Source organism: Rhineura floridana, chromosome 1, assembly GCF_030035675.1.
Source record: "Rhineura floridana isolate rRhiFlo1 chromosome 1, rRhiFlo1.hap2, whole genome shotgun sequence".
NCBI lineage: Eukaryota > Metazoa > Chordata > Lepidosauria > Squamata > Rhineuridae > Rhineura > Rhineura floridana.
In genome coordinates, this window is record NC_084480.1 from 119,519,997 (window position 1) to 119,535,712 (window position 15,716).

Consider the following 15,716-nt stretch of genomic DNA (forward strand, 5'->3'; position numbering starts at 1 on the left):
GGAGGGTTGACCTATATATTGCCAGGACTGGGATAAAGTGTGGGAGTAGATGGTGAATCTCTGTCCTTTTATTGCTTGAGAAATATTTACTGGCAGGACCAGGCACTAATTAACAAGAGTAATACATTGGTGCATGTTAAGGTTTCTGTCACTGTGTCTTTAAGAGCTGATACACAGTCAATTTGAAATGTGGTGTTGGAGGAGAGCTTAGCGCATACCATGGACTTCAAAAAAGACAAATAATTGGGTGTTAGAACAAATTAAACCAGAACTATCACTACTGTAGAAGCTAAAATGATGAAAATGAGGTTAGCATACTTTGGACACATAATGAGAAGACATGATTCACTAGAAAAGACAGTAATGCTGGGAAAAACAGAGGGGAGTAGAAAAAGAGGAAGGCCAAACAAGAGATGGATTAATTCCATAAAGGAAGCCACAGACCTGAACTTACTAGATCTGAACACGGTGGTTCATGACAGATGCTGTTGGAGGTTGATGATTCATAGGGTCGCTATAACTTGTAATCGACTTGAGAGCACATAACAACAACAACAACAACAATACAGTCAATTAGGCACTACTTTCCTGTGAGATCTATCTAAATGGCAGCATTGTGGGACTCTTCTGAGCAAACCTCCATAGGATCAGGCTGCAAGGCTGCATTCTGAGGAACATATCCTTGTGAATAAGCCCTTCAGTGGAATTACTTCTAAGTAGACAAAGGGTTAGGATATAAATTAAACTGTTTATTTTATTTATTTATTTATTTATTACATTATATCTTGCCTTTCCTCTAAGGAGGTCAAGGTAATGTATATGGTTCTCTTGTCTCCATTTTATCCTCACAACAACCCTGTGAGTAGGCTATGCTCCTGTTTCTAGAGCTTGTTTTCAATTTAGCAGCAGATTGTGGAGTAGGGGGTGTAGTTAAAGACAGAAATGGGATGGTCTGCATCAGAATACAGTCACCTAGATACCCTTCAGTTGGCAAAGTTTCCCTCATTTCCCACAGCAAACCCCTGTTTTGCCTAACAGCGCAATCCTCTACATGCCTATTTAGAATAAGTCTCATTGAGTTCAATAGGGCTTTCTCCCAGGAAAGTGGGTGTAGGATTGCAGCCCATGTATGCATAAGAACATAAAAAGAGCTGCTGGATCAGGCCAATGGCCCATCTAGTCCTGCATCCTGTTCACACACTGGCCACTCAGATGCCTATGGGAAGCCTGCAAGCAGGACCTGAGCTCAAGAGCACTTGTGCTTCCGCGCAACTGGCATTCAAAGGCATTCTGCCTCCACAGTGGAGGTAGAACATAGCCATCATGGCTAGTACCCTTTGATAGCCTTTTCTGCCATGAATTTGTCTAGTACTCTTTTAAAGCCCTCCAGGTTGGTGGCCATCACTGCCTCTTAAGGGAGACAATTCCATAGTTTAACTATGAGCTCTGTGAAGATAGAAGTATTTTCTTTTGGCTGTCCTGAATTTTCCAACATTCAGTTCCATTGGATATCCCCTAGTTCTAGTATTATATGCGGGAGAAAACTTTTCTTTATCAATTTCTTCCACTCCATGCATATTTATATACCTCTACCATGTCCTGTCTTACTGGCCATTTGTCTAAACTCAAAAACTCAAAAATGTTGTAGCCTTTCCCCATAGGGGAGTTGCTCTTTAGTGTACACATATTCACTGTGCAAAATGTAAATGTTGATTCCAACTTATGTCGACCCTTTCCCTGAGGCTGAGATGCAGTGACTGGCCCAAGGTCACCCAGTGAACTTCATGGCTATATGGGGATTTGAACCCTGGTCTCCCAGGTCCTAGTCCAACACCTTAACCCAGCCTTTCCCAACCAGTGTGCCTCCAGATGTTGTTGGACCACAACTCCCATCAGCCTCAGCCAACATGGCTGAGGCTGATGGGAGTTGTGGTCCAACAACATCTGGAGGCACACCTGTTGGGAAAGGCTGCCTTAACCACTACACCACAGTGGCTCTCACCTTTCACTGTGCAGCCTGGTCCTATTTATTCTTACTGCGAAGTTAAGTCCCATTGCAAAATGATGTCTCCAGTGTATGAAGCATCTAGTTAGATTCTACTGCTTCAAAATCATGGGGCTCATTGCCAGGTAAGCGTGCATTAGGATTGCTGCCTTTGGTGTACAATAAAGTAACGGATGCGTGAAGCAGCCCTAAATGCAGTACACATACAGTGTGAGCCTACACGTTTTTTCATAATGAAAAGTCCATGGTAATATTTAATGAATCTTACGCCCAGGTAAACCACGTGCATGGGATTGTCGCCTCAGCCTGCGTTTCTGGGCGCGCATCTAAAGTACAGAACTTAGTGCTGAACCTGCTGCCTGCCCAGGGGATTTGCATTGCAGACTTTGGGGAGCGGGCGAACAGGGATGAAGGGATCGGTGGAGGGAAGAAAACATACAGATGAAACCTAAGGGGAAAGGGGCAGTATCTCTTTAAGACAAGTAAAACTAGGCGAGGCCTTTTTATCTATCGGTCGGCTGCCCGCTCTGCAAACTTCTTACACATTTAGTGACAATGTGCCTCGAGTGAGCCCAGTGTCTGAAATTAACCCCGCCGTCGTAGCAAAGGCGAAAAAGCCGGAGCTTAAAGCAGCCCAGCAGCGAATCGCTGTTTGTTGCTCTCCTCCGCCTTTCCCCAAGCCCTGACTCCGAGGAAGGGGGGGAGGAGGAGCAGAGCGCGAGCAACAGCAACACCCCATCCTGCCCTCCCGAGCTTGCTCCTTGTCTCTCCCCCCCCAAATGTGGCGCTCCAGCAAGCACGTGCCCCATCCCCGCAGAGCCCGCCTTGCCAATAAGAAAGCTCCTTCGGAACGTCCAGCTACAAAGCGAGGAGCAGCAGAGGAGGGCACAGCCGCTTCAGGAGGGATTAATTAAAGCAGGAGGTGTTGGTGGGAGACCGGGGCAGAATTTGCGCCCCCCCCCTTTTCCCGCCCTCGGAGCTGAGGAGGACGAGGACTATGGCAGCGCCAGTGGGGCAGCGTAACTGGACAGTTGCTTCTATTTTCTCGGTCACCTTGTGGCTTCTTTACTCGGCTCCACAGGTAAGGGAAGGCGCGTCCCATATCCATATCCCCCGCGTCCTCCTTCATCGTGGTTGTTAAGAGTGGTGAGCCTTCTGTCGGGAAATGACAGGTGGACATACACGTGTGTGTGTGTGTAGCTGGGGTTGTCTGAGGCCAATAGATGCTCCAGTACGGTTGAGCTCTCTCGCTCTATAAATATATATATATATGTGTGTGTGTGAGGAAGAAGGAGGGGGCTGTTTAAATGCCTTTTCCGTGCCAGTGTGTGTTTCTTCTTAGACGCCCCTTGCCTGTAGCGCCCTTTACTTGTTGGGCTTCTTGAACTACCCAGATGGACCCCTCTTAAAGCGAGCAATCTCCTCGGCCCCATAATGCTACATGGTGTTGGGGGATCTTGGGGTTAACAGTCGTCACAGAGTGTCATAGGAGCCTGAGATTTGGGACGGAACAAGATTTGCTGCCTATCAGAAACTCTAGGCTTTTACCCTTTATGATGACTCCAAGCTGAGGTTGACAGGTGTCATTTGCTTTAGGATGTCCTTAAAGTTATTTTAAAATAGTGGACTTTTTTGTTCCAGGACGGACACTGTAATTCCAGGGAACTTTGAACTTGCAGAAGATGACATGTGAACTTGGAAAAAAAAGTCTCCTCATTTTGACTGGTGCAAGTTTTGATCTTTCAACTTGTCTAGACAAGTGGGGGTGGGTGTTCCATACTGCTGCTTTGGTATCTTGCAGAGATGCTAACACAGGGTTAATTTCTGTCATGCTGTGTACAGTGTCTCTTTGGTAGGCTCCGAGAAGCTGTTCAGCTCCAGCAACTTGGTTGCTGACTGCAGATAAGTGGCAGCAAGGAAAGAAGAATCGGAAAGCTGCCTTTGGGCTGTATGTTTTTAATGCCTGAATTCAGGATGTGGTCATCCTCTTCAATTACAACCAGAATTCCCTAAACATGCAGATCCTGGTGTAACGTTCCAGAGAGACATGCCACTTTCTGCAGGCAAGTTGGTGCTAAGGATAGAACTGTGTCCCCTGTCACTTGAGGGAACTTAGAGAGGCAGGTAACTTACATTTTCTCTGCATATGACTCCACAACAGCTGAAGCAGCAGGGAAGTGGAAGGATGAAAGAGAACTAATTTTGTGATGACTTTTTGTAGGAAGTATTTAAAAGAACAGCTAACAGCAAAACTTGAAACTGGCATGCAAAACACCAGGGATGCAAGATTAGCTTGTTTTCTTCTAAAGCAATGGAAGCTAAAATTTAAAAATATAAATTATGTCAGACTGCATTCATTTCAGTGTCCCCTTTCCTTTGCCTTCCCAATGTCTCTGAAAACATTTTATTCAAGGTGCCAAAAGTACCTATCTCTGTTGTGTGGGTTGTGCCAGGGTGGATTATGCCAGCATCCTCTGAGTTTTAAAATATAGTCTCTGCAAATGCCACTGTGTAAGTGGAGATTGTTTGCTTTTTCTGCCTGTACCACAAGAATAATAAATATGGCATATTCCAGTCCCCATAGTGCCAAAATAAAATCCATAGTTTGCATTCTGCCAAATTCTATTTTTGCCCATTGTTTTGAATATAGATCATATCTTCCTGCTAGATGTACATTAATAAACTGCTGAATGTGTCATCTTAAACACACACACTTTTTTTATTCTAAGGCTGTTGCCTTTTCTTGGATAGTCTGCTGTCAATAATATCTAAAAACCAAACATTCAGTGCACTAAACAATTGCTTTTATCAGTGTGCCATGATTGTATGTTGGTACACAGGTTGTTAAATGTAAATTGGGTGGTGGAGAAAGAGATTAGAAGAGTTATCAGGAATGGTATGTTGCGTACCTACTGAATGATAGATTTTCTGGATTTGAGTTTGAATTGCTGTATGTTAAATGACTGTAGGTTTCCAACCTTTTTACAAGGAATTAGGTCTTAATTTTGGACCCAGGATTTGGACCCCCTTCCACTGCATTGACTTTAGACTTAGTGCCAGTAGTGACAAATTCCAGACTTGCATGCAATGCATCTGCAATCCAGCATTTTTTTAAAATAATCATCTTCCATGTACAGTGGACAAAGTAGTCAACACAACTTGAAAAATTAAGTAATAGGGCACAAGCATTCCTAAAAATTATGTAGAATGGACTTTCGGAAATGAACAATAAAAGAATCAATAGGAAAGATATACCACAGATGCCTTAAATGAGACATCCAATTGTACCATCAAACAGAAGAGTTTCCCAGCGTAGTGATTTACCTAGGAAGATCAGGCAGAATGTTTACAATTTTAAAACTTAAATATATAAGGGCACAACCAAACGGATCCCTGGGAGGGTATTCCAGGGGCCATAGGATATAAGGAATAGCCCTCCTCCCTAGTGGAAAGGGAGGATGCCTTCCTGTTGCAGCAGTGGAAAGGTTCATCACTGTCAGTGCTCCAACAGCAGAGAGAGAAAAAGGGAGCATGATGGCTGTACATTGGGGAAGGCTTTGGATCTGCTTTATCCAAAGCCCTCTCCTTGCTTAGACACCTTCTGGGGGGGAACACTTGTAGTTGGCATGCAGACATGAGGGAACCAATGAAAGGGGAAAATATAAATGTAAAAGAAAGGGATGGAGCGGCACAGAATGGTAAAAAAAGTGGTTCCTTCCATCTTTTCCATGCAACCCCAGCAGGGCTCTGGATTTGATGATGCTTCCATCACATATTTTCCCTTGCCTACCCAACTTGGATTGATCAGTTCTAAAGTGCAGAAGCCTGATTGGCCTCTCTGACAAGTGAGTTCCACCTTTACAAAGCAGAATCTTCTTTTCAATGGCACCTCATACTGTTGACATGCATCTGGGGTAGTGTTATAGAAATATGTATATGCAGAGATTCTCAGCAGTCAGAGCTGCATGTGTGCCAGTATGTGTATTTACCTTAGAAGCAAGCTTTTACCCTGCATTTAGATCACTGAGACTTAAGCCATAGTAAAATAAGAAAAGCTAGTTTATTTATAGAAATACATAGTAGATAGGAAACGCATACCTAGTTCTAACTAGCTAAGTTGGAGGCACAACGCCCAGGCTTGGTATTGCCCTCATGGCTCAGGAGAGAGACAACGATTCCTCCTCTCTCCTTGGACAGTTGAAGAAAAAGACAAAGGAAGGAAGGGCAGATAAGTTTCCCTGAGCATATCTGTTTACAGTGGAAGGAAGTCAGATAGAGAACAGCACAGGTAAAGGTAGGCAATCCTCGCCAACTGGAGGACCCTAACTCTATCTTCCTTTTGGAATAAAAACAAAAGAACCCAAAAAAGGAATTGCTGTTGCCCCACTTCCAACACGACTTCTCAACGAGTGTTTGGCTCAGTCCACGAGGTTAATCTTGTCTTGCAGCTTGCAGCATCTGACTTTGCCCAAAGCCTTTGTCAGAGCGTCTGCAGTAATGTCTTCCATTGGACAATACACCATCTTGAGTAGTTCTTTATGGTAGGTATCTCTAATGATATGGTGCTTCACGTCTGTGTGCTTGGTTTGTGAACTTACCCCTTCTGACTCCACGAGTCTGATGCATCCTTGGTTGTCTTCATGCATCACGACAGGCCCAGGAACAGAGATGCCTAAATCCTTGAACAGTTCAAGTAGCCATGTCAGCTGTCTGCTTGCTTCAGAAGCTAACACATAGTCTGCTTCTGTGGAAGACTGTGTGACAGTCTCTTGTTTCTGACTTGCCCAGCTGATCACAGAATCTCCATAGTAGATGTTTCCACTGGTGGATTTTTGATCTGTAGTGTCTTCAGCCCAATCAGTATCTGCACATCCCACTAGTTTGGGATCTCAGGTAGCCGCTAATTTCAGTTTCGTGGTTGCAGTGCCCTTCAGATATCTCACCACTCTCTTGATTGCTTCTCAGTCCTTTTTGGTTGGCGAACTGGTTTTTCTGCACATATATCCCACTTCTCCCTCCACATCTGGCCTGGTAACAGTGCTAATACACAGAAGTTTCCCAATGGCTTGTCTAGTTGTTTGTTGTGGTCTGGTTTTAGATATCCTACTTCCATTGGAGTAGGTGCTGGATTTGCATCTTTCAGTCCTAGACTCTTGAGAAAGTCTTGGATCTTTTGTCTTTGACTCAGCAAGAAGGATCCATCATCTTCTCTTTTAATTTGTATTCCGAGATAGTGAGTGACATCACCTAGGCACTTCACTTCAACCTCCTTGTTGAGATGATTCACTAGTTGTTGCTTGTCCAATGGGTCTTGATAAGCCAACAGTAGATCATCAACGTAAATCAATAACTAAGTCCATCTGTTGTTCTTGAATCTGCTGTACAGGCATGGCTCTGCTCTGCCTTGTACAAAGCCTTCTTTCAAGAGCATTTTGCTCAGTTTCTCATTCCAGGATTTGGCAGCCTGTTTCAGTCCATAGATGGATTTTTGAAGTTTACACACTAGGGTTTCCTTTCCTGGAACTTCAAACCCTGGTGGTTGCTGCATGTAGATTTCCTCTTCTATTTCTCCATGCAAGAATGCTGTTTTTATATCCATGTGCTCTACCTGCATTTTCTTGTTAGCAGCAACACTCAGAAAAGTTCTGATGGTTGTGCATTTGATTACAGGAGCAAATGTTTCATAGTAGTCTTGTCCATACTTTTGAGAGTGTCCTTTGGCTACTAGTCTTGCCTTGTATCTCTCAACGTTTCCTTCAGCATCTGGCTTTTTCTTGAATATCTACAGCTTTCCTTCCTTGAGAAAGCTTGGTCAGTGTCCAAATTTTATTCTTGTGTAGAGCTTCCAGCTCTTCCTTGGCTGGCTGCCTTCACCTCTCAGCTTCAGCTTTGGATAAGGCTTCAATCTCTTTCCAGGTCTCTGGCTCTGGAAGTTCATCTCTCACAAAGTCTTTCTGGTGGTACACCTTTGTTGGTGCGTTCAGAGCATCTGGTTGCTGGCGCTTCGGCTGCCCCTTCTGGCTCTGATGCCTCTTCTGGCTCAGACTCCTCATCATCCTCTGCTGATGTATTATTGTTATACCTTCTGTTGTAGAAGAATAGCTCAGTTTCTTCTTCCATTTCGCTGTCATCTGTTTGGTGTGGCGCCCCTTCTGGTTGCTGTGCACACTTTCCTTCATCAAAGCAGACAGCTCTGTATACTCCAACTTCACCAGTTTTGGGATCTATGACTCTGTATATGAAGAATATGCAGTGATTATTCCTTCCTTGGCAGTGTTGTCAAATTTTAACCTCTTGTTTTCGAATGTGCATAAAGGCCTTGAAGCCGAATACACGAAGATGAGAAACACTTGGTGTCCGATCATGCCATAGCTCAAAGGGTGTTTTGTTGGTTGCAGCTGCCAGAAGTCTGCTCTACAGATAGGTGGCAGTAACCACTGCTTCCCCCAGTACTTCTGTGGTAACTGTGCATCTTCCAATAAGGAACGAATCATCTGTCCAAGAGTCTGGTTCATGTATTCTGTGACCCCATTTTATTCTGGAGTATAAACAACAGTAGTCTGGTGCTCTGTGCCTTCCTCACCTAAAAAGTCTTGTATAGCCCTGGACACAAATTCTTCTCCATTGTCAGATCTTATAATCTGTGGGTTTCTGCCAAATTTGATGGGCACAATTCTGACATAGTCCTTCAATTTTTGAAGTACTTTATTTCTCTCTCTCAGTATTATACTTCGAGTCATCATCTATGAAAGTGAGCATGTATAAATTTCTGCCCTGTGATGGCATTTTCATGGGTTCACAAAGGTCTGTGTGAATTAATTCTAGAGGTTTTGTAGTTTTCCTTTCACTTTTCTTAGGAAATTTTGGTTTCACACTTTTTGTCTTTATACAACATTCACATTTTTCTGTAGATTTACATTGTCCAATTTTAATGCCTCTAGCCAAATTTTTCTTCTCTAGAGCACTGATTCTGGCTCAGCTGTCATGTCCCATTCTTTGATGCCAAACATGTAAACATCCAGAATCACAGGTTTCTTTGGCTGTATTTGCATGCAGAGTTTCAAAATATTCCAAATGCAAAAGTCCATTTTTCAGTGTTGCAGTACAACATACTTCTCCTTCATCTAAAGCCTGGCAAATTTTGTCACTTAGATAAAGTTGACCTCCAATCTCCACGATTTTAGTGGCACTATTAAATTATCTTTAAATGCTGGAACAAATAGGCAATTTTTCAGTTCAAGCTCTCTGGCGCCCTCTGGTGTTTTGCAATGTGTCTGCACTGTGCCTATTCCTTGAGAACAGAACATGTCTCCTGATGCAGTTATTGTATTCTGTGTATGGGCTCTAAAATTCTTAAACAATTTTTTATCATTTATTAAATGCACGGTACAACCTGTGTCCATTACAAATCTGGTTTTATCATCATCATTCTTTCCATCAGATACATGGTAACTGTAGCTTCCCTTTAGTCTGGCCATGTGTTTTTCTTTCAGCTTGCCTTTAGTTAAAATCAACTCTTTGTCCTGTGTCTCTTCTAAGACAATCTCTTTGAAGGTGATTAGGAGATTTGCATTTGAAGCAATTCTTCCTTTGTTTGTCTGTACCCTACTGTGGCTTCGGGGCATGACTCATTTCTCTATCCTGCCTTTGGTTGCTGTTTCTGATGTTTCAGACAGAACTTGTTCCTGTCGCTCTTTATAGTCCTGATCTTTCAGATGTGACATAATCTGATCCATATTCTGATCGGTCTGTTCTAATATGCAAGCAGTCAGTTGATCTTTATTTAGAGAGGCCAGGAGCATTACTTGTTGTAAATCGTGGTCCAGTGACCTCCCACATCTTTCTAATTCTCAGAGCAGACTTGTAAATCTGTCTAGAAGTGTATTCAGATCTTCTCTGTCAGACTCTTTCAGTGTGCACAGTGACTTATAGAGAAACATCACATGATTTTTAGATTTTCTGTTATACACTTTGTCAAGTTTCTCCCATTTTTTTTAGCTGCTACAGCCCATGCAAACATTTAGTGCCTCATCTGATAAAGCAGAAATAAGAAGACACTTCACTTTGGCATGCTTATGCTTCCAGGATGCAATGGCTGTTTCATCTGCTGCTGAGGGTTCAGGATCAGTGAGGACTCTCCCCTTCCAGAGGTGCAGTCGTTCTAAGACGCCAAATCACATAATTGTCCTTCTCTAGTCTTGGGATGCTTATCTTAAGTGTTGATTCTTCAGCCATGGTTTCCTATCTTTTGTTCTGCTTTTCTTTCTCTAACCTAAAGTCTCCTTTTTGATCTCTTTGAAAATCACACACAGTACTTAGTCCTTTTTAGTTTCAGGCACAATTTGCAATTCAATTTAGCTTACTGGGTGACCATAACTCTTTGTTATATGTTAACAATAATGCCTCAATATTTGAATATTGATAGGCTAAGGCTCGCTCCCAGATCACAAGGTTCCAATAAACCTAGAAACGACGAAACTAGTAGTAAAATATGCCAAGTTTATTAGTACACTTGCAAGAGGAGAAGCAGCCAGGCTGATTCTGCCCTGCTGGACGCAGCCAGCCTTTTTGTAGCAAGTAGATTATTACGTATAGAAAGTATAGCATAAGCCCCTACCCATTTTCCCGAAATCAGCCCATTTACAGGAAATCATATACGTGTGGTTTCGTTTTCTCCTCATGGAGGACCCTTTCTAGTTTCCATTTCCCTTATATGGTGTTGTTTTTCTTCTTTAGGTTAGGGCGTTGGTGGGGGTATAGGCGCCATCCTTTTACATAGGAATACAATGCCTAAGAAAGTTAAACATTATACTTTACTAGATAAGCTCTATCACACATCCTTTCTGATGTTGCAGGGTTCCCTATAAGGACAAACCTTTTAGGTATTTTCCAAAATGATGTGGGCATCTATATCTTTTCTAATAAACAAATTTACTAAATTAAAACTATTTTCCACATATAGAAATATGTATATACAGAGATTCTTAGCAGACAGAGATGGGTGTGTGCCAGTATGTGTATTTACCTTAGAAGCAAGTTTTTACCCTGCATTTAGATCACTGAGACTTAAGCCTTAGTAAAATAAGAAAAGCTACTTTATTTATAGAAATACATAGTAGATAGGAAAGGCATACCTAGTTCTAACTAAGTTGGAGGCACAATGCCCAGGCTTGGGTATTGCCCTCATGGCTCAGGAGAGAGAGCAAAGACAAAGATGTCTCCTCTCTCCTTGGAGAGTTGAAGAAAAAGACAAAGGAAGGAAGGGCAGATAAGCTTCCCTGAGCATATCAGTTTACAATGGAAAGAAGTTAGGAAGAGAACAGCACAGGTAAAGGTAGGCAATCCTCGCCAGCTGGAGGTCCCTAATTCTATCTTCCTTCTGGAATACAAACAAAAGAACCCAAAACAGGGGTTGCTCTTGCCCCACTTCCAACAGGTAGTACTACATAATCTTCTATAGCAAGCAAGGCATCCTGAGAAATTCTTAGTCTTAAAGATCAGGCAAGCTCATATGTGGAGAAAAAGCTCAGATGTAGAAAATGATTCAATTTATGGGTTTATACGTAATAACTAGGGCCTTGGGTTGAGCACTGAAGTCAACAAAAAATTCAGTTGGTAATCACTGTTCCACAGCTAGGAAGTAATGCTGCTGCTGAAAATATATTTAATATTATTAGCTGTAATGCATACAGCCTAGTAAATATGAAGTAGAGATCAGGGTGACAAATGATCTTTTTCTTGCATTTGTCTTGAGATAAAGCAAAGAATTGTGGGAATCTGATATTGCACTCGTGGATATGTGTGTTTCTTTATTGTATGTCATATCAGCTGACCCAGGCCCTGAGATTGGCAGAAAGACAGATGCAGCTCACTGTACAGTGATATGGTTGAAAGGGGGATAGAGCTTACTCTGTAGTGGTGTGAAATTCACTCCCCTGGAAGGCACAGGTCAGTATGTCACTGGGCTTCCAGCACAAGTTTAAGATGTAGATGTTCATCCAGGCCTTTGTTCAAGATCCTAGTCTTTATGAATTGCTGCTATATTTATTATATATATTATGTAATGATTTTTTTTTTAAAAAAAGGACTTTTGCAGGTTTTATAATTTTAAATGTTTTTATTGGGGGTTTTTGTTCAGTATTTTGTAAGCTACCCTGGGATCTCTAATTGATGAAGGGTGAGAAGTTCATTAAACAAATTAAGATAAAATAAAAATATAGGTGTGTGCACGTACACTTTCTGCTCCATCACATGTACTATAAGTCCATATTGGTGGTTTTCAGTCTGAATTGGCCTTTAAATACAATAGGTACATTATCTCCTTCTCCGCTAAAACACAACACTGAGAGAACACCTGTCATAATGGAAAGGAGGAACCTGAATATAATAACTTTTAAGAGTCCTACCGCAGACCCCTAACAATCCCTGGGTGTCTGCACATTATCTCTTTGTCTCTTGTAGGAATGGGAAATAGATCTTCACTTAAAGTAATACATGTATGGATATTGTGATGGCCTCTAGCTTAAATAGCTTTAACGTATAATTAAGACAAATTCATGAAGGATAAATGCATCAGTGGTTATTATTTATTTATTACATTTATACCCTGCCTTTCTTTTCATCATAGAAACCCAAGGTGGCTCACATATAGTTCCCAGGACGTCTCCCATCCAGGCACTGACCAGACCTGAACCTGCTTAGCTTCAGCAGGGTGCTGGCCTCATGTGCCGTCAGACCATACTAATCATTATGACTATATTTTGTATTATTTATTTCATTTATTCATTGTTTTCCACAAAAAAGTTTTAAAGCGACTTACTAATCTATAAAGTACACACAATGTTACTAAACAAATGCGTAAAAAATAATATTTTTTATTTTACTTAAAGTGTTGATCTACCGCTGCTATTAAAAGGAACAAACCCTAGTGCACCCCACTAAAAGATGAACAACACAACAGCCCAGAAATAATACTGCAGAATGTTCTCAATTACTTTCAAAAGCCTGGGTAAATATGAATGTCTTTGTCTGATCTCTAAAAGCTACCTGTGATGGCACCAAGTGTGCTCCCTGGGGAGAGCATCCCACTGAGGGAGAGCAGCTACAGATAGAGCCTGCTCTTGGTTATATGTAACCTCGAGGACAGAGGGTGTATGCCACTGAATACCAGAGCTTGGAAAAGTTACTTTTTTAAACTACAACTCCCATCAGCCCCAGCCAGCATGGCCACTGGATTGGGCTGATGGGAATTGTAGTTCAAAAAAGTAACTTTTCCAAGCTCTGCTTGAATACCAGAAGCTAAGGGAAAGGGTGATTGCCTTCATGCACACCTGTAGCCGGGGGTGGGGGATGGGGGCATTGCCCTCCATAAAGCAGTGCTTTGCGGGGGCCCACCCAGATTTTTGGGGAAATTTGTAATTTAATTTGTGACATGACAGACAATCCCAACCTCCATTTAAAGAATGATAGCTTGTTTTAAGACCAGGAGCAATTTAAGAATAGGACACTCTGAAAAATGCACTGAATAAGGCAGGGTGAGAATGCACAACAAAAGCCTCATCTAGAAGAGCCCCCAAAAGTCTGCTCACTCAAAATGTTCCCTGACTGAGGGTGGATTTTTCATTATCACAATCACCCTATAAGTGATCCTGCAAACAACAGCCTGTATGACCCCTGAAGAGTTAAATATTAGAACTTTGTATTATGGTTAGAGTTAGACCCCACCCCTTGGACTTTCCTTTGCCCTTCTTTTCAGTTTCAGTTTCAGTTGTGTTCTCTACCTCAGCCAGGCACCCTGACTGAGGGTGGATTTTTCATTATCACAATCACCCTATAAGTGATCCTGCAAACAACAGCCTGTATGATCCTTGAAGTGTTAAATATTAGAACTTTGTATTATGGGTTAGAGTTAGACTCCACCCCTTGGACTTTCCTTTGCTCTGCTTTTCAGTTTCAGTTGTGTTCTGTACCTGGACAGCAATAAAGAAGCAGGTTTGTTTTCCTGCAGTAAGAAGTAAGAGTTTGTTTATTCTGCTGTTAGTATAATGAGTAGAGCAGGATTGGGTGTTTATTGATGAAAGTTGAAATAAACAGATAACTTAAAGTGATCTGGGAAAATGGCAACTCTTTACTCTTTTAAAGTACTCGCTATGCTCACAACCATAGTGGCTTTTTTTCTTCTTTCTGTTGATTATGTGATGGCAAAGGATGAAAACAGCCCTAGAAGAATAGAAATATTGCTGTGTACACTACAGATAGCTAGCTGGCTGGCTGGCCACCTAGGCTGTAACTCAGGCCTACTTTCTGATTTTCCCAATATGTGCAGCTCAGCATGAGGCCTTTTCAAGGTTTTTGGACAGAGAAATTAACCCAGCAACCAATAAAAAAAATCCATTTACTTTCCACAATTACTTAGTTTCCAATTGCTTAGTTCGTCCTTTATATAGCAGCTAGTTAAAATGTTCCCCTTTGTCCAACAGGAAGGAAAATCCAACGGCCAGAAACAAGACTTTCAAAGAGGAGTTCCCAAACACACCCTATAGTATTTATTTTCTGTATTTTTCTCTAAACTTGTAGAATCATAAAATAGTAGAGTTGGAAGGGCCCATGTGGCCGTTGAGTCCAACCCCCTGCTCAGTGCAGGAATCCAAGTCAAAGCATACTCAACAGATGGCTGTCTAGCTACCTCTTGTAAGTCATGTGAAAAAATGGCCACCCTTTACTCTTTTAAAGCACTCGCTATACTCACAATCATAGTGGCTATTTTTTCTTCTTTCTCTTGATTACGTGATGGCAAAGGATGAAAACAGCGCTAGAGAAATAAACATATTGCTGTGTACACTACAGTTAGCTAGCTGGCTGGCTGGCTGGCCACCTAGGCTATAACTCAGGCCTAATTTCTGATTTTCCCAATATGTGCAGCTCAGTATGTGGTCTTTTCAGGGTTTCTGGACAGAAAAATCAACCCAGCAACCAGTAAAAAAAATCCAGTTGCTTTCCACAATTAGTTTCCAATCCCTTAGTTCATCCTTTATATAGCAGGCAGTTTAAAAGTTTCCCCTTGATTGTCCAACAGGAAGGAAAATCTAAAGGCCAGGAAGACCAGGAGGAGGGATTCTCAAGGAGGAGTTAACAAACACACCCTATAACATTTATTTTCTCTCTGCCCTTCCCTGAACTTGTAGTATGGACAAGTTTTTCAGGTGGAATCTAAAACTGAGATACCTAATGCAGCATCAAAACCAAGCTCAGGAGCTCACTGTACTTAACAAAGTAGTTATGGTTATGGAGAATCAGAACACAGGGACAGACCACAGGTGAAAGGGCACTGTAGCTCTAGGCAAAGTCAAGCTTTTGAGTCTGGTATTCCTGGGGATCTCTCAAAAAAGGGAGAGACAATTCAACAGATTAACTTCATTCATGTAAGTTAACACATTCCCTGGATGAGGAGAGTGACAGGGAAATCACTACCTTTCCCTTTCCCTTGGCCTGGATCTCATATCCTTTCCACCAGTAAGGGGGAGGGGGAATTGGCTGGTGCTATACAACTCTCTCCCCCCTACAAATGTCCCACCTGGATATGTGGCTGCCTCACCTAACAAGGAAGACTGGCTATGGAGTTGCCTCCACCCAACAGCAAAAGGATCTCTTGCATCATTTCCTGTAGAAAAGGCTGGAGTGGAGCATTCAGACTTGGTTCCATGCTCAAGGG

The 15,716-nt window shown here is 42.1% G+C and overlaps 1 protein-coding gene across 5 annotated transcripts in view; it reads left to right on the forward strand.

Annotated features, from left to right (window-relative positions):
* The first annotated feature begins 2,377 nt into the window (after positions 1–2,377).
* ADAMTSL1 (ADAMTS like 1) overlaps positions 2,378–15,716 on the forward strand; it is an 815,531-nt gene continuing 802,192 nt past the window's right edge. For all 5 annotated transcript variants that reach the window (XR_009763308.1, XM_061630623.1, XM_061630637.1 and 2 more), the window contains exon 1: positions 2,378–3,086. Coding sequence is in view for 4 of the 5 variants with exons in the window: in XM_061630623.1 (XP_061486607.1) it covers positions 3,003–3,086 (84 nt within the window). In the remaining variant the exon portion in view is untranslated. The remainder of the gene's footprint in view (positions 3,087–15,716) is intronic.